The sequence below is a fragment of the Oreochromis niloticus genome, linkage group LG9 (genome assembly GCF_001858045.2).
Source record: "Oreochromis niloticus isolate F11D_XX linkage group LG9, O_niloticus_UMD_NMBU, whole genome shotgun sequence".
NCBI classification, from domain to species: Eukaryota; Metazoa; Chordata; class Actinopteri; order Cichliformes; family Cichlidae; genus Oreochromis; species Oreochromis niloticus.
The window spans coordinates 22,016,069-22,037,013 of NC_031974.2; the positions used below are offsets into that span (position 1 = coordinate 22,016,069).

General features: G+C 39.5%; 1 protein-coding gene across 2 annotated transcripts in view; it reads right to left on the bottom strand.

The window, feature by feature from the left end:
- cntnap2a (contactin associated protein 2a) overlaps positions 1-20,945 on the bottom strand; it is a 348,699-nt gene that overhangs the window by 191,947 nt on the left and 135,807 nt on the right. For both annotated transcript variants that reach the window (XM_005471745.4, XM_005471746.4), the window contains exon 3: positions 7,656-7,849. In XM_005471745.4, coding sequence (XP_005471802.1) covers positions 7,656-7,849 — 194 coding nt within the window. The remainder of the gene's footprint in view (positions 1-7,655; positions 7,850-20,945) is intronic.

The window sequence follows — 20,945 nt, forward strand, 5'->3', positions numbered from 1 at the left end:
ATTGTAGTGAGACCTGCTATGATGTATGGTCTGGAGTTACTGGCACTGACAGAATGACACGAGGTGAAGATGAAGGTCACAGAGATGAATCTGTAAAGATTTCCACTGGGAGTGACCTGCATGGACAAGATTAGACATGAGTATATCAGAGGGACAGCTCACATTGAGCACTTTGGAGACAAAGTTAAAGAGGCAAGGCTGAGATGGTTTGGACATGTGCAGAGGGGAGACAGTGGATATACTGGACAAATGATTAAAGATAAAGCTTCCAGGCAAGAGGAAAAGAGGAACACTATAAAGAAGGTTCATCGGTGTAGTGATGGAGAACATGAAGAAGCGTTGGTGTGGCTAGGGATAGGGTTAGATGGAGGCAGATGATGAAAAAGAGGTAGAAAAAGAGGTTTTTCTTTTGTTTTTTGTTGTTTAAAATTGCTGTTATTCCCTGGAGTTTAGATTCGTAAACCAAAAGAAACTGCAAAAATAGAGATATTAAGGGAAAGGCAGTTTTGTATTAATAGTAGTAGTAATGGTTAATTATAAGCAGCTATAAGCATAAGCAGCAACTTAAGTAGACAAAAAGCTTTTAATGAGTGATTAAAAAGAGTACACCATTACTGGATAATACACCCATAAAGCACTGTATGCATCACTGTATGTGTGTATATGTGTGTATTATCATGTAAACGTTCTGAAAAATTGAAATATAAATATTTCAAATATATGAAATATAAATATAAATACATATAAAATATTAATATAAATTAGTTGTAAATCCATTTACAATTAAACAAATTGAGCACTTAGCTCAATATTCATGTGTTCGACCACTCACATCTTCAAGCTCAACTTTCCTTTTGAGCCAACCTATACAAATATAAAGCTGTATCTTTCACAGGTGCTGCACTTTTGCATCGGTAAAATTTGTTCACAGGCAGACAATTTCTACAGGTCTCTCAAACACCAGCACAAGCATGTACACACACATACCTAAAAAACATACTATGCTGCTTAAGCTGGTAATATTCTGCCAACCAACAAAATAGTTTTCCCCTGTTGGGACAGTTTTTTATTGGAGTATTTCAGTAACTCATAAGCTCTTAGGCATTGTCTTCTACTTAGGCATTTGGTGCTTTAATTATTACAATCAGTCATCTGTGTCATTTGATTCCTTGGAAGTGCATTAGTGTATTATTAAAAACACTGTTTTTCACACATCCAATACAGCATTTGCCAGGCCTTTACCAGTCATCCTTCTCCGTGAATTACACACTCACAGCAGTTATATTGGAAGTGGCACACTTGCTTTAACTAAAAAGTTGTTCTCTTAGAGTGGCAGTGAAAGAGTTAAGTCATCAGCGTGGAGTAATAGCAGGTGGTGATTGGTGGCAAAAGGTTCTTGAATAGAACCTTCATACATAAAAGCGCAGGACAGGCGGTTTGCTCTCTGGGGATCACTGTGTGAGCCTCATCCAGTGGTGTATGGGATTGAGCCGAATGTGATTGAATGGGCTGAAACAGGGCTTGATGGTAGTTCTGTGTGTGTGTGTGTGTGCGTGTGTGTGAGAGAGAGAGAGGGAGAGAGAAACATTAAGTTGGCTTAAGCGACCTGCCACCCCCCACCTATCTCTTTGATCAATAGCACTGATTGCTCCAATATCATCACCACTTACACACAAACAGCCACATACTTCACAAAACAGGTCTAAACTTTTGCCCAGGCTTAATTTTCAGCAGGGGTTAGTAGGAGCGCAAGTATGTCTGCATGTATGTGTGCATTCGTGTAGATTCTGCAGCTCCTCTACTCTTCTAAATAAGCCAAGAGGCAGAGAATCCATGTGCTCAGTTTTTCCTTGTAACTGCATGGATTATTGATGGTATATGCCCAGTTCAAAATTATTGGCTCTGCATTTGTTTACATAAGCAATATTTTGAATTCCACTGGCAATAAATTAAAAAGCAATATTCATGTCATAAATTTTGGCAAAACAGAGGGGGGAAAAAAAGTTGGCTATAGTTACAAAAACGCCAAAGAGATGAATGTGTTTTGGAGTATTTGCAGAAATATTAGAGGCAATGAATCAGGGTTAATAGCAGGAGAAAAATACTTCAGAATAAATAAAAACTGGCAAACAATTACGATGCCGCAGACAAAAACAACAGCTTAATTTACTTTCAACTGTAAACGATTCGTATACGTCACGGCAACCAGTAAAAGCCATGATAGGAAAAAAAAAAAGGATTACATTATCTACAGAGCTTAGTACCCACAGCTGAAAAAAGGATAAGACATTCTTTGTAATTTTATTACTGTCTTACAGTAACAACGATAAACAACTTAGCTTAATAAATTGAGTACAATATCACAGTACAAAACAGCTCAGAAAGTTCTTCTGAATTCTATGCATGAATTCTTGTTCTAGCAATCGACTGCCTGTGTCCAAACTCTGATTTCCAGCCACTTGTACTTGACTTGGTTGTGCCAAGGCCTGCGAAGCTGGACACACCAGCCTGCTCTGCTAGGCCAGTTAAATAATTTGATGTTAGTAGAAGTTACCGGATTCAAGTAGGTTAAAGCTAGAGTAGGAGCATTTACACAGAATTCACTCACCCATCCAAATCATTGAATCAAGGTGTTCTAATCACTTCCAGGGTCATGTGTGTGAAATCGAACATGTAGGCATGCAGACAGCTTCTACAAAGGTCTGTGAAAGAACGGGTCACTCTCTGGAGCTCAGTGGATTCCACCATGGTACCGTGATAAGATGCCAGTGTGCAGCAAGTCCAGTCATGAAATTTACCTGTTACTAAATATTCTACAGTCAACTGTTGGTGGTAATATAACAAAGGAAGGATTTGGGAATGATAGCAACTAAGGGGGTACGCTACGTAAAATCTGGCTGCGGGGTCAGTGGATGGTGAGGGTTTCCATGGATGAGTACCTGCTTCCAAGCCTTACATTAACAAACTCAATGTAAAGCATTGGATGCAGAATTGTGAAGCACCACGCCACGGGGCTCCAGAGCAGTGAAGATGTGTTCTCTAAAGTGATGAATCACGCTTCTCTGTGTGCCAATCCGATGGACGAGTCTGGGTTTGCCGGTTCAAAGACTGTGTGGGAACAGTTTGGGGACGGCACTGTCCTGTTCAAGCATGACCAACATTACCAGTGCTTAAAGCAAGATCCATAAATAAATGGATGAGAGAGTTTGGTGTGGAAGAAGTTGACTGGCCTGCACAGAGTCCTCACCACAACCTGAACATCTTTAGGATGAATTAGAGCAGATCCTGCGAGCCAGGCCTTCTCATCCAACATCAGTGTCTGACCTCACAAATGCACATCTGGAAGAATGGTCAAAAATTCCCATAAATGATCCGAAACCTGTAGAAACCTGTCTTCCCAGAAGAGTTGTAGTTGTTATAGTTGCTGTTGACGGTTGGCCGGCATCATATTAAACCCTTCGGATTAAGAATGAGAAGTCATTTAAGTTTTTATTTGAAGGCAAATGAGCAAATACTTACAGCAATAGAGTGTATTTATTTGGCCTTTTATTAATCATTATTAATTACCTTTACCACAACTGTCTTGCTTTTCTTCTTTTCTTCTTTCCTTTTTTCACTCCCAGAAGGAGAACTCCCCTTTATTGTTTCATTGAGTATTTAATTCTGTTCTTTCCTCATTCATTGTGTCTCATTGTTTAGACAGAGTCATTCATGCCATTTCCAAATTAATGAGTGAAGTCAGGTGGAGTAATTTAGAGAGGTCATGCCATGCATACTGTTAATGCAAACGTTGCACATTGCCACTACAGTAGTGTAATGTTTGTCAGGGCGCAGGGGCTTCCACACTGGCCTGGTCGGATGGCAAACCACACCTCTGCACAGGCGCAGACTCACAGAGTGAAAACTAGGGGTTTTTAACACAACCAAGATTAACTAACAAAATTCATTGGATCTCCTTTTAGCCACCTTTTGTTTGATTGAAAAGGTTGTTTGTTATGTTGTCCCATCATCAGAGATAGAAGAAAGATTGGAAGCCCAGGCTTTATTTCGGGAGGAAGGGTGCACACTCAGTGAAAAAGTACTCGGTTCTGAATTAGGTCTGTCAGGAAGAATCTGTGTGAGTCATGGCTTATACAGTAGATGGTTGACTTCATGATGAGACTCTACAGTGTTTCAGTGTGTGCAAGGAATTGGTACCAAACTCAACAAGATAAGTCGGTGAGAGAGCAGGTACTGAACTCTAGATACCTGTAAGACCAGAAGTAGGGAAAAAAATGTACGTCTTCATGTACTGCAATAAAACTTTTGAATATCTAATTTAATTAAATAGGAGAAAGCGAGAAAGTGAGGAAATGACATAGGTAATGAATGTTTTTATATATGAACAAAAAATAACTTTTCATACATGACTGTATTTACATATGTAATTAAAAAATCTAAATCTGTAAGAAAATAAATAAAACAAAGTTGCCTGAAAACTAACACTCTTAATGGAAACTGTTATCATCTAAACAAGTTATGGCTTTAAATAGTCACAGATGAATAGTTCTCACTCCCACCTGATGCTGGGTCAGGTCTTGCGTTACGGCACTGCAATGCACTGAGTACATTTTTAGTGCATTTGTGTGTGTGTGTGTGTGTGTGTGTGTGTGTGTGTGTGTGTGTGTGTGTAATGAAATCAAGTAGATTTTAATTAAAATGCCTTCACTATCTTATATAGATGTCAGGACAGTATTGCTGTCACTGGCATACTTTATTGTGCTGCATATCTTTATGTCATATAATCATTCTAAAACTGAAGAAAGCATCTTTGGTGGCTAAAGATAGCTATAGCTAGCTAAACAGTGACAGAAAAGGAGAATTCAAAAATTAGTCAAAGTTTCATCTAAAAATAATGAACACTTGTATGTCTGCGGTATGTTCAGCCATTCAAAATAGTAGTAGTTGAATAATAGTAATAGTAGTTGAATTTGATATTTACTCTTTGACAGAGTTGCGGTGTTTCGATTGGTTATAAAAAAAATGTGTTTGGAGAACAGAAATATCATTATGAAATTTTGTCATCTGTGTATTACAGTGTATTGGATTTGGCATAATTCTCACAGCAGAAAAGTCATTCTCAGCACACTTAATGCAATTCCCAAAACATTTAAGCCATTTTTCATAACACAGATTTACTTCAACTCTGTGATGAATGAATAAGAACCATTCATCACACTTTAAAGGCATCAAAATCTTGCTGACTTTGGAAGGAGTTTTGCAAAAATGAAATGTGAAAGATTTTGTTTGAAACTTTACAAAATTGCTGAAATGGAGAAAAGCACAATAATACTCCTGAAACTTTACTGTATGCATTAGGAAACAGACACAGAAAGTATATATAATCTGAGAACATAGTACCGACTGCTGTATACTCCAGTAAAGTCACGCTACATGCATTCAGCAACTACTTTATTAGTAAGGCTGTTCTACTGCCAGGCTACTTTGAGCTGATAGGAAGGTAACAGTAATGCAAACTCATTTAATCACTCCCTTTAATATCCTTTAATCTCAAATAAAAGAATTAAAAATCCTTCAAGGCATTCCTGATGGTTTTGTGTATTTTATAAAAAAAAAAGCTGAACGACTCCATCTGCAGTGTTTTCAAAAGCAAAAACAAAAGATCCGATAATTTCAAATGCCTCAAACATTATTTAAAGTTGACATGTAAAAGCTGCTGTGATACAGCTTATTATTTAAGGCACTATATTGCACAGTAGCAGTAATTTACACGGCCATCTTTTACAGATTCACTGGGGAAAAGACAAGTAAGCAAAACAGATACTGTCCATCTCTACTGTTAAGAATAACATAAAAAAGTCTCCTCCCCTGCACTTCAAGGTTTTAGATTTCTGATGTCTAGTTTGGTGTATCAGCATTATTCACGACAGGGCTATTCCTGTCCTCTTGCCACCCATCTGTTATCACCTGTAGCCTTTCACAAAGCAGCAACGGTGAATAGTGAAGGCTATTAACTATTAGCTGATCACAAACTGTCAGGTGCCCCACTCAAGTCCTTGCTAGCACTTCATCGATGGAAATGTGTTGGTTTGGCACAGAGAAAATAAAGCCAGAGAAAAATAAACCACATCCATACTGTTAGGGAAACACTGAATGCAAACGGCTCATTTTGGAAAGATGTTCTTATATCATATCTTTCCTCTAAGACCCAGTAAATCTTCAATTAGATGAGCCACAGTCATATTACATTTGGTTTAAACTGAGGGAATTAAATTTCCTTGTGCTTTGAAGCGATACTTAAGAATTTTCATCCTAAACAAGGTTTTCTGCTTTTTTTCATGCACGTAGGTAAAGAAGAGGATTTCGCACTCAAGTAAGGAACATCGAAGCTTGCTGTATGTATAATTTTATTTTTTAATCTGGAGAGTTTATTGAACCTTCTGACAAATTAAAATTAATGCAATTAAATGTGTATATATGAGTTTTAGTCTGGAACTTTTGAGCATTTTATTGCTCACAGTAGCACTGCATGTGCTTGACTGTATATATGAGGCTATTCAGGAAAGAAAAGTCACACTGACGATACAGAGGTCTTAAAAACTCACCTATCAAATATATTACACTTGGCATTACAAGGTTATTAACAAGACATTTAGTGAAAGCTAAGTTAGGAACAGAGCTTGACAGCTGATTTAAATTAAAAAAAAAAACATTTGAAAGAGAAAGCATCAGTATAAAAAGTTCATTTTCGACAAACCGAATTTATCCAGTTTAGAATAGAAGAGAATGTCAAAATCTCCTTTTGTTCTGATAGTTTAGTAACCAAGCTGACATATGTACATGTCAAATTGCATTACAACTCCAGCCTCAAAAATCTACCTAAACATTTGCTAGCATTGTTCTGTGATCAAAGTATTTCTGAATGCTCTCAAATCTATTTGCAGGGCTTTCCTTTAAATTGAAAAAAATATAAATAAAATTAATTCTTAGAGGAATCTGAAGAAAGAGTGTGAATTTTGGCGTAAATGATCAAAAAATTCAGTTCCATTATTTATCAGCTGTAAGTTTAGTTTCAGATAATCAATTTTTTCAGAGATTTTGGTAGTAAGCCCTATTCAAATGCACAGCTAAATGTTATCTGTATAAGGATGAAAACAACATAATTAAAAACAATACTAGCAAAGGGAGCATAAACAAAGACAATAAAATAGTCTCCAAGACAGAGTCCTGGGGTACTCCACAATAAAGAAAAATATTTATAAACATAACTGCCCTTTTTTTAGTTTCTAGTTTGATGCTGTTACTGAAACTCCAACCCAGTTTGGCAATATACCATCAAGACTTGAGAAGAGACTTAGCAATATTTGAATTAATGAAATGCCATCATTTGTTTCAAGAGCAAGTCATTTACTCTACTTTAAATAGCTGTCCCAGTGTGCGATGGTGTAGAAAAGAACTGAATTAAACTGTTAGAACTCTCACATATTTGAAATTAAGGTAACTTAAGGTGATTTGGAAGTAATCCAAAACAGATGGGATGCTTTAGAAGCAAGTGTGGGCCAGAGGATGTGAACATTTTAATAGTCTTATAGTTTGCACCTGTGTATTTGACACACACGCATACAAACAGCCACACAAATTACTTGTCCACTCACCCAAATGTTGCCATCTTGATGATAAGGTTTCCAGTTCCTTCCCGTGTCACTGTAGAGGAGGCGATACTGCGTCGTCCAATCAGAGCTGCTGTAGCGACCCTGTGTTGCTATGGCGCTCACCTGCTTTCTTGAACCAAGGTCCACCTGTAGCCACTGGTAATGGTCACTGTCTAGAGGTGACCATCCACCGGCTCCTGCAAAGGCAATAATATTTCATAATGAGTGGGACATCAAAGGTTAGTCTTCCCCAAATATTTTATATAATTTTAGCAGTATGATAAAAAATGATACAAAAGTGAGGTATCTTCTGTATCTTATTGGCAAAGACTTCTGTTAGAGCAGAATCCAAGACAGGTAAAGAAACTCAGCGTACTCCCATAATGACATTTTGCAAAAAGCATTCATCGTTACAAGGTTAGTCGATCCTATTATTAATGGTCAGTGTCCACCAGAGTGTAGCCCAGAAATTTGCTCCTAGCAGGCACCGGTGTAGGAGAATTAATATTTTATTAAATGCTTTGCATACAGGGATAGAGCCTTCTGACAATAAAGATGTTTCACAAGAATGAGGAGAATACGCTCCCTGTTATGATAATTAGAATTATATGTTCTCCAATATAGAAGATGCCTCAGCTTCAAGAGGAAGGTCATTAGTATTTATGAGGTTTCAAGAAGGATTCGTTTTTAATGCCAGTAGCTGAGACATAAAGACACTTTTGAAATGCTCGAGCGTTCACTTTCATCCATTTCATTCTTCAAATCATTGCTTTTCAACAACAAAACACAATTAAATTGGAAGAACACTATCTTTTCATCCCAAAATACAACAACAGCCTGTACAAACAGAATGAGACTATAAGCCTATAAGTCAAATTGCAAGTGCTGTCATGTAACCCATTTCGTCTTGACACCTACATATGGTTATGTCTCCGCTCATTTTCAGCTAAGCTTTTGTTTGATATGTGCATCCTTGAGTGCAGATTAAAGTGGAATTACCCCCCTGGTGGAGCACGGATTTTGATTTTCACTGTACACAGCTGAGTTAGAATAAATACAAAGTTATTTTTTTGGTTATTTTTAAAGTGGGCATTGGGCCTGAGGGAAATTACTTGCTCAAAAGTAGAGAGTAATTGTTTGACCTCTTCTTTACTGTTTTGAATAGATTAGAAGACCATCAAATATGCTTGGAAAGCCATCATAACTTAAAAAGGTTAAAGGTTATGATCTCCGGGGCTAGATGCACTATTGTGGAAAAATCTTCTACCAAAAGTGATGTATTGCTTTAATGAGTATCTGAAAATGAGTATCTCTGAGAACAACGAGGGAGAGTGTTTCAGTGCCACTTTCCTATGACTATAGTGAAGACTGATGGGGTAGATGGCTGTGTTTTGTTTCCTAATCCCCTCAGTGGCAGTCAACGTCCTTGCGATAGCCTAAAAACTCATTGCTCTGGCTTCATTGCCAGCTGAACTCTCATGTGTCCCCTAAAACTTGTCCCCTTTTCACCCCTCCAGTTGTCTACCCGGGAAAGGCCAAACTCCCCTGGACCTTGCAGGTTAAATGAGCCTCAGGGTAAATGGTCCAGAAACAAAAGAGCAAGGCAACTGCAAGATGCAAGAGAACAAAAAATGATGACACTGACCTAATTTTCATTTGCCGTTATAATAAAAGCGAGAGATAAGAAGAAAAAAAAACAAGATATGGCATAAATGTCAACATTACAGTGCGTCTTTCCTACTATTTGAATTGTAAAATATGAAAAAGAAAGCACAAAGGGGTGCATAAAACAGATGTATGGAGAAGTAGATGCTTTTTCCCTGGACTTGTCCACAAGACAGCTCACAAAGCTTGCTTGTGGATAGACTCTGAACTGGCTATGTCAGTTCTTTCATTCTTCTAGACTGACTTGTCTAAAGGACACACATGCAGATAAGATAGTGTTGGAGAGTGACAGATGTTGTTTTGGGGGTTTTTTTTCAAAGTGAAAACTGAAATGTGTGGACAAAGTGAGGGCAGGGGAAAAGGGTAAGACCACAAAGGCACAGGAGAGTGGGAGAAGAGCACTAAGTGAAGTGGAGGAAGAATGAGAGATGATAGTCATATGATAAAATAGAGGGTGAGGCAGTTTGCAATGTACCCTACTGACAAAAATCCTATATCTTATCCAATTACAGAGCCATTACACTCCGGCCCCGGACCTGACAGATAACCAAGCCCATATCAGTGGAAACGTCAATACCTCAAAAACCCGTTGCAGCAAAGCCATTCCCGTGGGGGGATAAAACACTATCAAAAAAGAGAAGGGTAGGGGGGAGAAAGGAAAGGTGAGAAATTGGGTTTGGGAGGGGCAGAGCGGTGGTGATAAGTAAACAGACGGCAGAAAATAAAGATTAAGAACGCAAGCTGAGCGGACGATGACCAAGGCAGTGTGACACTTTGAACAAGATAGGAGGATGGGGTGTCGGAAAGAGTGACGAGAAGGTGTGCACCGTGGGCTGGTGACAAGAGAAGGGAGAGGGTAGAAAAATGGAAACAAGGAAGATGGATGAGACGAGGAGTAAAGCGAGTAATAAGAGAGGCTTTTATGGCTCTGATGGAAGCCAGAGATGAGATGTGTGAGGATGGACTGGAAAAAGAGGTAAAATGCAGTTATGCTAAAGAAGGATAATGACATGACCAAAAGCAAAAATAACAAAGGAGAGGAAAGTTTGGTTAAAAAAAAAAAAAATCCACACAATTTTATTTCTGTTTCTCTATTCTCTAGAATACTGCCAGTAATCTTTTTGGATTCTCCTTTTGCCTGAGTGCACAGTTTCTACTGGTGGTCGATTAATAACACAAAGCAAGAAGTTAGCAATTTTTCACACATTGTTCTAGGTGAATTAATTGGTCATTGCTGGGTACTGAGATTTGCAGGGGCTGAATTTTAAATCTCTAATTTTAAGTGTCAGGGTGTTGTGAGCTACATGTAATTAAACCAGTAGTTTATTTAAATTTTACCGTAGCTTCCAGGTAGTTCCACTTCATTCATATTTGTTTAGTGATTCAAGTAGTTTTGGGGCATTATGTTATTTTCATTGATTGATTGATTGATTTTACAAAATCATTTGAAGCTAGACTTCTCTTTATGTTAGTTTCAATGTAGCTTTAACTCTTCTTCAAGTTTGAAGTAGTTTTAGTTGCTTTCACAGTAGTATTGGTTGTTGTCAACACTGCACAAAGTCTGATTTGGTATGTGGCATAAAAACACATTTTGTAGATTCACACATCTTTTTCCTTTCCTCTGGGTGTGCTGCTATTTTGACATTTTTCCAGATTTGCCACTTCCCAATACTTCAACTGAATTTATTGCTTTTTTCTGCCAGACCCAGTCACCTGATGCTCAAACCTAATTTTCATTTTAGCCCGTTCTTGCAGCGTACCTATCTCCTTTCTGGCACCTTGTTCCTGCCCCATTCTTTTACATCTGTTGGTTATATCCCACTTCTGCCGACACCTTATGCCATTTTCATTTTATTGAAAGAGGTCTGGCTAAGAGTCTGCAATGAGCTTATTCTCCTTTGTTGGATACACATTTTTTTTTTTATAATTTGAAAAAGGTTGAGGATGGCATGATGAAAAAGAGGAAAAAAAGAAATTATGATTAGTTGACTTTGAAATCCACGAAGACTCATGGATGGAGTAAAGGGGTCAATTAAAGGACAAGGGAATAATTAGGGGGAAAAAAGTTGATGAGGAAAGATGGAGCAGAAGACATGTTAGGGTTACAGGGTTACCAAAAGTAACAGATGGGAACGAGAAGGAGAAAGCTCAGAAACGTCCAGAGAGAAATACGGGTTCAAAAGATCATGAAAGTGATGGTAGGCGTTTTCAAAAGATTCTCATTACTAATAAAAAAAAACAACGAGAGAGGGGAAAAAAAAGAAATGGACTAAAGGGCTGAGTGTTAGGGGTCAGGAGGAGAACATGTGACACAAATAAAGGATATAGTGGAGCAAAAGAAATTCAGAGACAAGAGAAGTGGGCAAAAGGTCTCTTGGAGACAAAAAGGAGAGACCTCGAAAAAGGAGAACACGAGAGATGAGTGGGGCGGAGGGGCAGCTTGACAGAGGTTAGCATGGGAGGGTGAATAGTGATATATATATATAAAAAAAGAACAGAGGTGCAGTTAAAGGTGAAAGCCCCGGGGAAAAGGGGGGAGAGGCAAAAAGAGGTTGACAGAATAAAGTAGGGATGGAGGAGCCTTACGGTGGGGGAATGGAAGGTGAGAGACTGAGACCAAGTGAACAGGAGAGCCAGCCAAAGAAAAAGGAGGGGAAAAAATGGGAGGAGAAAGGGGAGGGCAGGAGTGTCGGGGGACTGTCACCGTTCTTTCGCCTGTCACATACACAGATGTTCAGGGAGGAGAGAAGGAGCAGGAGGGGAGGATAGGGAAGAGAGCAAGGGAGCAGAGAAGGTCAAAGAAACCGCCTCAGAGGAAGAAACGATGGAGAGGAGAAAGGTGAGTAGCACTGAGAAAAAGATCAGAAGAGCGGGGAAGGATGGAGAATAGGTACTTTTTTTTTTTCCAGTGAAGCTTATTAGTCTTAAAAGCTCTGTATTGCAAATACCAAGCTGCTTGACTTCATAATAGACACTTTATGTGTTTTTCACCCCAAAATACAAGCCAGCATTGAAGAATAAAGAAATGTTAAAAAGAAGCAAAAAAGAGAAAAAACCCTGTAAAAACTAATATGGACCATGCAGATCAAGGTAAAATTTGTAAAAATAAAGAACCTAATAAATTTATCTAGACTGCATTGCTGTTTCTATTAAACGTGACTGAGATACATGGTGTGTTGTGCAGTGATGCACAATAGAAGGTTTCAAAAATTTCTATATGGACAAAAGTATTGGGTCACTTACACATTACACCTACACCCACAGTGCCATGGTAATAATGCAATGAAGTTTCCAGCATACTGTTTTTATGCTGATGTTAATGCCAGAGGAGGTTTGGAACTCTGCAATCGCTCAATCAGCAGAACGTTGGCGTCTTTTAATTCAATTTTCAATTTCAATGTATTTATTTATACACGCTCAAGACCCTTTATATTGTAAGACAATCATATGACCCCCTATGAGCAAGCACTTTGGCGACAGTCGGAAGGAAAAACTCCCTTTTAACAGGAAGAAACCTCCAGCATTATGCACCTCATCCCTATCCTATTAGAGAACCAAAACCCATATGAATTATTTTATGCTTTATGACTGTGTTATGCTGTGTTTTATTTTATACACCTGTGGCAATGGGACTGAGTTTTGGTCCAATACTATTGTCAATATAGTTTAGCAATAAAGACCCTTTAACCGGCATTTACTGAGGAACATGTTTCGCCTTTAGAAAGACTTCAGGTTTTAGGAAATGAGGAAATTCATTGATTTTCTTTTTTTTTTTCTTTTGACAACCGATCAAAATCTACATAAAAGAATAAAAACAGTCTAAAACTAGCAAAGCTATGGCTTCCTCCTATTATAGGAGCATAAAGGATGCAACAGTACTATCACTATCATAGAACAGATTTGCCAAGCTGGTTATCACACAGACTTTCTCTGAAAAACAGCAGAATCAGAACAGTTCCATCCCTTTAATCGTCAGAGTTTAACTTAATGATTTATCAGTTAGTTCTATAATAAACACCTTTATCATCTACGGCTACTCTACTGTATATCCTGACAATAGTCTTTTAATTGTGACTAGTTCCTTTAAGGGTCCTAAAACTGGTGTTTTGAACTAAACAGCTTATTAGGAACGATGAAATGAAAATGTAATAAAATGAAAATGTCCTTATGTGGTGTGAGATTAAAGAGATTCAAAAAAGGGCCAACCATGAGTGACTAAAAAAATGCTGGAGTTTCTCCAAGCGTGCAAAACAAGGTTTGAGCTATCTGTGATGACACAGATAACCCAGTATTGTAGTAACCACACACAGTTGAAGTGTGTTCTGCAGCTGAATCATAACAATATCACACTGATGGTGACCACTAACATTTACACACAAGCATAAGCGTCCATATAAATGCATTTGTAATCACATACACCCACTGAACACACACACACACACACACACACACACACACACACACACACACAAGATAGCAAATAATACATTTTGTAATACTGTTGAGAACAAAGTGTTCATTTAATCAAATGCTGTTCTGTTATGAAATAAATGCACTTTTTACACTTTTTAAGATCTCAAAGAACTGAAGTGATGTGGCTGTTTGTGCGTGTGTGTGTGTGTGTGTGTGTGTGTGTGTGAAAATACATGACAATACAATAAAAGTCAATAAAAATCAGCCCAAGAATGTGGGGGGCACAGATACATGCACCAACAGCAACATACTTATTAAGGAAAGAGAGGGGGATATAATAGTGAGAAAATCACACCAGGAGGTGGCCTTTGGAGCCATTGCCAAACGTGGATGCTTTCTGAGACTCCCAGCTAATGTAGTTGGTGTGGATATTTTTTCTTGTATCACGTCTCACACAGTTCAAAAAACCCCGGACTACAGTATGTGTCATTAGTCCAGACCACAAGCAAAGATACAAAAGCTCCCTCTGGTTGCTTTGTACACCGAATCAGTGTTCCACCGACTCAGCAAGTGTTGCACTGCTGTTTTCTGCTTTTTGTTCATCTGTGGGTACGCTGTCTCCTGGATTCCCTGCTCTAGGTTTATATATTTGGACAAGCCACTGGTTTGTCCATCACTTCTTCCTGGAGTGTAAAAATGTATATAGGTATATGCAGTGTGGTCATCTGTTTGAGTATGATAATGAAAAGGTCATTTTAATTTTTCATTCCTAGCAAGGAAATATAAAATCTGCTGTTAATTATTTTTTCCTGGGTAAATGGCTCTCGCAGTCAGTCAGAGATGATGAACATAACGAATGAGGGGAAAGGGGATATTGAAGAGAAAAACTGGAAATTAAGATTTCTAAATAAAAGTGTTTATTTAGTGAAAGGTCAGAGTTGTGCGGATGTGTAATGGAGATGCAGTGTGATTGTGGAGGGATGACGAACAGCCGTTGATAGGCATTACATACAAGCAAACATGACAGTGGCAAGGCAAGCATCAAACAAGAGAACATCTCTCCTCTGTCTCGCTGACAGTGTGGGTGAATGTGTGGGTTGGCATGTGCACATGGCAGATTTCATTTCTTTGCATCCTGCTCAGAAATGTTTCATGGCGTCTTTGTGTGGCTTTATGTTTGTGTGCTCCGGCACCCGAGAGAACATGCGTGAGTGTATTTATCAAAGGTGCCACTTTTGATACCAAAACCACATTAACAAAAAGTATAACGTCTTAATTAATTAGAATGCGAGGCCGCCGGAAAAAGGGAGCAGAGAGAAAACAGCTGGTTAGCCCTCTGCTAGTACTTCATCTTTCTGTCATGGAGCAAAGGGAGCGGATGGAGACAGAGTAATTTAATTAGGAGAGGACCGCCATTATCGATGGATGACTGCAACGGCTGGAGACATCAAACAAGTTTGCAAGATGACAGTGAAAAGTAAAGCATGAATAGGGAGCGGGAATGTGGTTAATTGTGCAGGAAGTCGGAGGAAAGTTGTGCTGCAGTTGTGACGTCCTTCATTTGAATAAGTAGGTATAAGAGTGGAACTTTTTAAAACTTCGAAAAAAAGTTGGAAAAGTTTAAACCAGGATGAGAAGAGAAAAAAATAGCTAATGAGGTTTGGGAAGAAAGAATAGACAGGCTGTGAAAATGGAGTGTGGGATTGAGAATGTTACAGTAGAAAATAGAAATTGTATGGAGGGAAAATGACATAGAGAGAAAGACAAAAGGAGAGAGAGGATGTGATGGAGGGCAGGGAGAGACTAGACAAAGGACAGAGGAGCACAGAAATAGAGGGATAAGAATTAGAGAAAGGTTGAAAAAGAAAATGGAATGTAAGGATCAGTGGCCACGTGTTTGTGATTAGCAGCTAAATCTCATGCTTGGCCACGTCTGCACTGCGGAGCAACATGGCCGCACACATGTGCTCACACGCCTGTAGGTATGCACGATCTGATATCGTCGTGTGGGTGTTGTTCCCAGATCATCATACTAAATGTTGTTCCAGGATCAACATTGCAAGTGACCAATCAGAATGTTGTGACGTCATACTTTTGCGACTTCGGGGAAAACCGCCGTAAAACAAAAAACTGTACTTAAGCTGCGAGAAACCGCCTCTGTCCACCGATCAACGGACCCTGACCCTAATCCTAACCCTAACCCTAACCCTTTAATAAACCGTAAGCAGAATTGATATTGTCCTTGCAACATTGGAATTTCATAAATGCACGAACGGCTTGGCGCGCAAAAGAATAACGTCACAACAATGTGATTGGTCACTTGCAATGTTGAACCTTGAGCAACATTTTCATGATGATCTGGGAACAACACCAACACGACAATATCAGATCATCCCTGTAGGTATATCCACCGAGGCATGGGTTTACTCATCTCTCACTTTTCACATAAAACTGGCATGCATTGTTATATCGGAGTGTTTGTCTCTGTACAAAGCGCAAATACTTTTTAGACTTGTTTTTTATGAATGAAGGCTATGTGGAAATAACCCATTATCAAGTGTTGTTCCAGAGCGGCAGAGATAATGAGATGTACCCACATGGAAATTTGATACTTTTTTGAGATCGCATTGAACAAAAAAAGGAATCCAAAATGTCAGTAGTTACACAGCTTCTACCAAATTATCAGTCATTCAGGCCTTATCACAGCTCAGTTGTCACTTGCTTCTGCATGTCCTCCCATCTTCAGCTTGTTCTCTTTTCCCATGTCTGTCTGTTCCCACTCTTTCTTTCTCTCACTCCACAGTGTCTTCCACTTCACCTTCACCTCGACACATTTCCAGTCTCTTTTGCCTTTATCCTTTCCATTCCTCTTCTATTTTAACCTGTATCCACAGGGCATCTGTCTTCAGCTGGCAGCACTGAACACATGCAGATCACAGCTCTTGTGGTTGCTATGTGACAAGTGCGAACCTATTTGGAGCACATCGTTTACTTTTTCTGGCTCATGGTCCGCTTTTACATCCAAAATTCCAACGACATAACCAGAGAAAGAACTGTCATGTGAATGTATGGCCAAAGCCTATAGTCAAGTTTTAAAGTGGTGTTTTAACTATTTTTATGATACAGAAGCAGGTTGCACAACAGAAAGCACGACTTTTATTTGGCTGCTGCGAAAGTCCACAAAACACACCAATTCAAAAGGAGCATCAGCTGGGAAAGATGGAGGAGGGCAGGGCTATATATATGCTACAGTTAGGTCCAGTGATATTTGGACAGAGACAGCTTTTTTCATTTTTTGGTTCTTACGTACGTTACAACAATCAATTTTGAATAAAATAACTAGATACAGTTGAAGTGCAGACTTTCAGCTGTAATTTGGTGGCTTGAACAAAAACATGTTTGGAACTAAAGCATTTATTCAGGGGCTCAAAAGTAATTGGACGAATTAAATAACTGAAAATAAAATGTTTATTTCTAATGGACATCACCAGGTGCTGGGTTTCCTCCTTTTTAATGTTCTGCCAGGGCTTCACTTTCAGATTCTGTTTGGTTTTGGGTCTTTCTTTCAGTTTGACTCATTTAGCTGGATTAGAGCAGACAGCATGGCTCTGAACACCTCAGTATTCATTCAGCTGCTTCTGTCCTCTGTCACATCATCAATAAACACTAGTGTCCCAGTGCCACTGGCGACCGGGCACACCCAAGCCATCACACTGCCCCCACCGTGTATTACGATGTGGTTTGCTTTAGATCGTGAGCTGTTCCACACCTTCTCCATGATTTTTCTTGCCATCATTCTGGTAGAGGTTGATTGTGGTTTCATCGAAAGAATGTTTTTCTTTGGCTTCTTTAGATGTTTTTGTTTTTTGTTTTTTTTAATTCTTGAGGCTTATGAGTGGCTTGCACCTTGCAGTGAACCCTCTGTATTTACTTTCATGGAGTCTTCTCTTTGGTATCGATAAACCTACCTCCTGGAGAGTGTTGTTCACTTGGTTGGCTGTTGTATTAGCCTCTTCACCATGGAAATGATTCTGTGATCATCCACCACTGTTGTCCAGGTCTTGTCCAGGTCTTTTGTGCTGGATTTCTTTCTAAGGATGTACCAAACTGTAGATTTTGGCACTCCTAATATTGCAGCAATTTCTCAGATGGGTTTCTTCTGTTTTTGCAGCTTATGGGTGGCTTGTTTCACCTGCATGGACTCCTCCTCCTCTGATGATGTTTTCTGATCACAGCAAAATCTTCCAAATTTAAGCATCACACTGTTATGGGCCTGAGTCTGTGACTCAGGGCTTTTGTATTAATGGATATTATCTTGTGTTCTGGTTATGTTTTCTGTTAAGGTCTTCCTAGTTAGATTTTGGTTTTGTGCTCCCTCTGTTTAGTGTCAAGTCATCCCTGCCCGTGTGTTTCCTCTGTTCGTTGTCTGCGTATATTTCCTGTTTTACTTTGAAGGTCTGTGTCTCATGTCTCGTCATATCAATCAGGATCTGCTGTGCCTCCCTCCTGTTTTGCCATTCCTCATTGCCTCTGTGCGTACTTATTGGGCGTTTATCAATATGCGTACTTGTGCGTACTTGCGTTCTCGTGTACTCGTGATACGTCATCAGTCGGAGACCAAGTACTGTTCCAATTCGAAGTACGCATCACCCCGAGAACGCGAAAAAGTCCCGGATGTGTTCTCGATCCGCCCATTTTATCGAGCATGCATCGGTGTAGACTTGGGACAGCTATATATCCCAGAATGCATTTCGTCCAAAACTCAACAGCGGACTCCCGGCACATCGTCCCACCCCCTCCCCTCCCCGCCGCTCGCGGTCTTCTCACTACTCAGGTTAAAGAAACCCCAGCAGCTGTCTATAGTATTGAGTGTCCACTAGAATAGAAATAAAAGCGTTCTAACATCTCACCTGCTTGTTTTTATTAAGGTATGTACACATATGTACATGTACACTATTTTTATTAATAGAGGTTTCACTACTGAGGTTAAAAATGATATATAAGTCACTTAGATCACTTCTAAATGTTAATGTTTGGTTTATTTCAGTGTGTTATTTGTTCCTGAGTAAACCGGTTTGGCTGTGATTAAAGTTAAGCTTCATAACATGTTACTCACAGTTAAATTAGGAGGGGCCGGCATTAAAAACTCCGGACCTGTGACATCATCACGTACGCTGGTACAAATCACGAGTCCGTGCTCGCGTACTTGAGAATTGAGAGACGGCCCACGAGTCCGTGCTCGCGTTCTCGGCGGGTACGTACTCCCGTGCCTTCTCGGCGAGTACGTACTCACCGAGAACGCGAGTACGTACTCGCGTACTTGGGCATTGATAAACGGCCATTATGTGTGTTTACCTGAGCTCGTTGTCAGCTCATCTGCGTTAGTTGGTGTTTCTCCGTGTCTCTACTGCCCTCATCTCGTGTTTCTCCCTGTATGTTGCGTGTTCCAGGTTTATTAGTTTTCCCCAGTTCAGGTTCGTGTCTTAGTGCCATCCTTACCACCCTCGTTTCTGTTTGTACTTCACCCATTGTAAATAAAATGCTCACTCGCATCAAGTCAGTTCCTCCATTTTGGGTCCTTTTCGCCCAGACACCACACGACTGCCGCTGCAACCGTGACACACACATCAAATCAACTCCAGTCCTTTTATCTGCTTAGCTGATAATGACATAAGAAAGGAATTGCCCACAACTGCCCAAGAAATAGCCTTTGAGTCAATTGTCCAGTTACATTTGGTCCCTTTAAAATGAGGTTGTCACATGTTAAGGAGCTGAAACTCCTAAACCCTTCATCCAGTTTGAATGTGGATACCCTCAATTGAAAGCTGAGAGTCTACATATGATGTCCATGTCTATTATATAACTATAACTGGAAAATGTTCGGTAAACAGGTAAAAAAAAAAAACTTGTGTCAGTGTCCAAATATATATGGACCTAACTGTATAGACAGGACACAGGTGGAAGCAGGAAACAGATTAAAGCAATGAGGAAAAAGACAGACAATCACAACGTTTGGGTGACAAAGACAGTTAATAAGAAAACTAGACACATGGGAACCAGTTATTAAATTCAAACAGGAAGTAACCAAAAGATAATCAACCAAAACTGAAACACTAAACAATATGACAAAGACGGAATAACACAGCAGGGATAGGAAATGGAGAAAGTAAAAAAAACAAAACCCAAACAAAATGGCACAGGAAAGCCAAGAAAATATCAGGACCATGGCCTTATTAGTATTAATCATGTCTATGTAAGCGCCTGTCTAATGCCCTGACGCCCTTGTCCATGTCAAAGCAAATGAGAAAACTTTTTCTGACCTCATTCCAAGTTAACCTTGGGCACAACGAATTTGAAATAAAAAGTAATTTTCTTTAGATGAAACTTTAAACAAGGCAGACGGGGGTGTTAAGCAAGCGTGGTCTGCAAAAAGATTTGATATGAGTTGCATCACAGAAAGTGTAGATGCTTGATGCATAGCAGCAGCCAAAGTCTGGGCTCTGATTTTGACCATTTTTATTATTCAGGGTCACACATGTTTTACGAGGGTTACTCCTGCAGTTTAGAATAAAATGAATGCACACTGTATTTTACAACTGTTTAATATTTTATCAAACGAGTAGTCAGTCTTTAAAGTGTTTTGTGACCTTTTTCAAACATGTATGATCCCATGTGGTTGAAATCTTAGAGCTGAAGAGATGTGAAGAACTTCTCTTTTTCTACACTTCATTAGCTGTCATCGGGTCTTTCTTCATGTCTACCTGTCTCTTTTTTTTCCTGCACTTGTCTATCTAGACCAAAAGGTTTTTGGCTGCAAAAGAAGCTGGTTCACCTTTTCCTTTGTCTGACACCCTTGAGTTTCACAGGGCCTTGCACATTAACTAGCATTAAGGGGAGACAGTTGGGGGGTGGGAACATGGACATTTGGGAGAGGGAGAGGGGTGAGGGTGAGAGAGACAGAAAGTCAAGACTATTAGGGGAAATGAGAGAGATAACAATGGTAGGAATGCTGGAGGTTGAAAAAGGGAAAAGACGGAGGGAGGTAAATGTGAGATAAAATGGTGAGACACAGAAATTGCAAATTAAAAGAAGATTGGCAAAGGAGGAGGCTGTGGCTCAGATGCTAGAGCTGCTCGTCTACCATTGGGGAAGCTGGGGGATCGAGCTCCAGATCCTCCTGTCCATGTTTCTAAGTATCCTTGGGCAAGATACTGA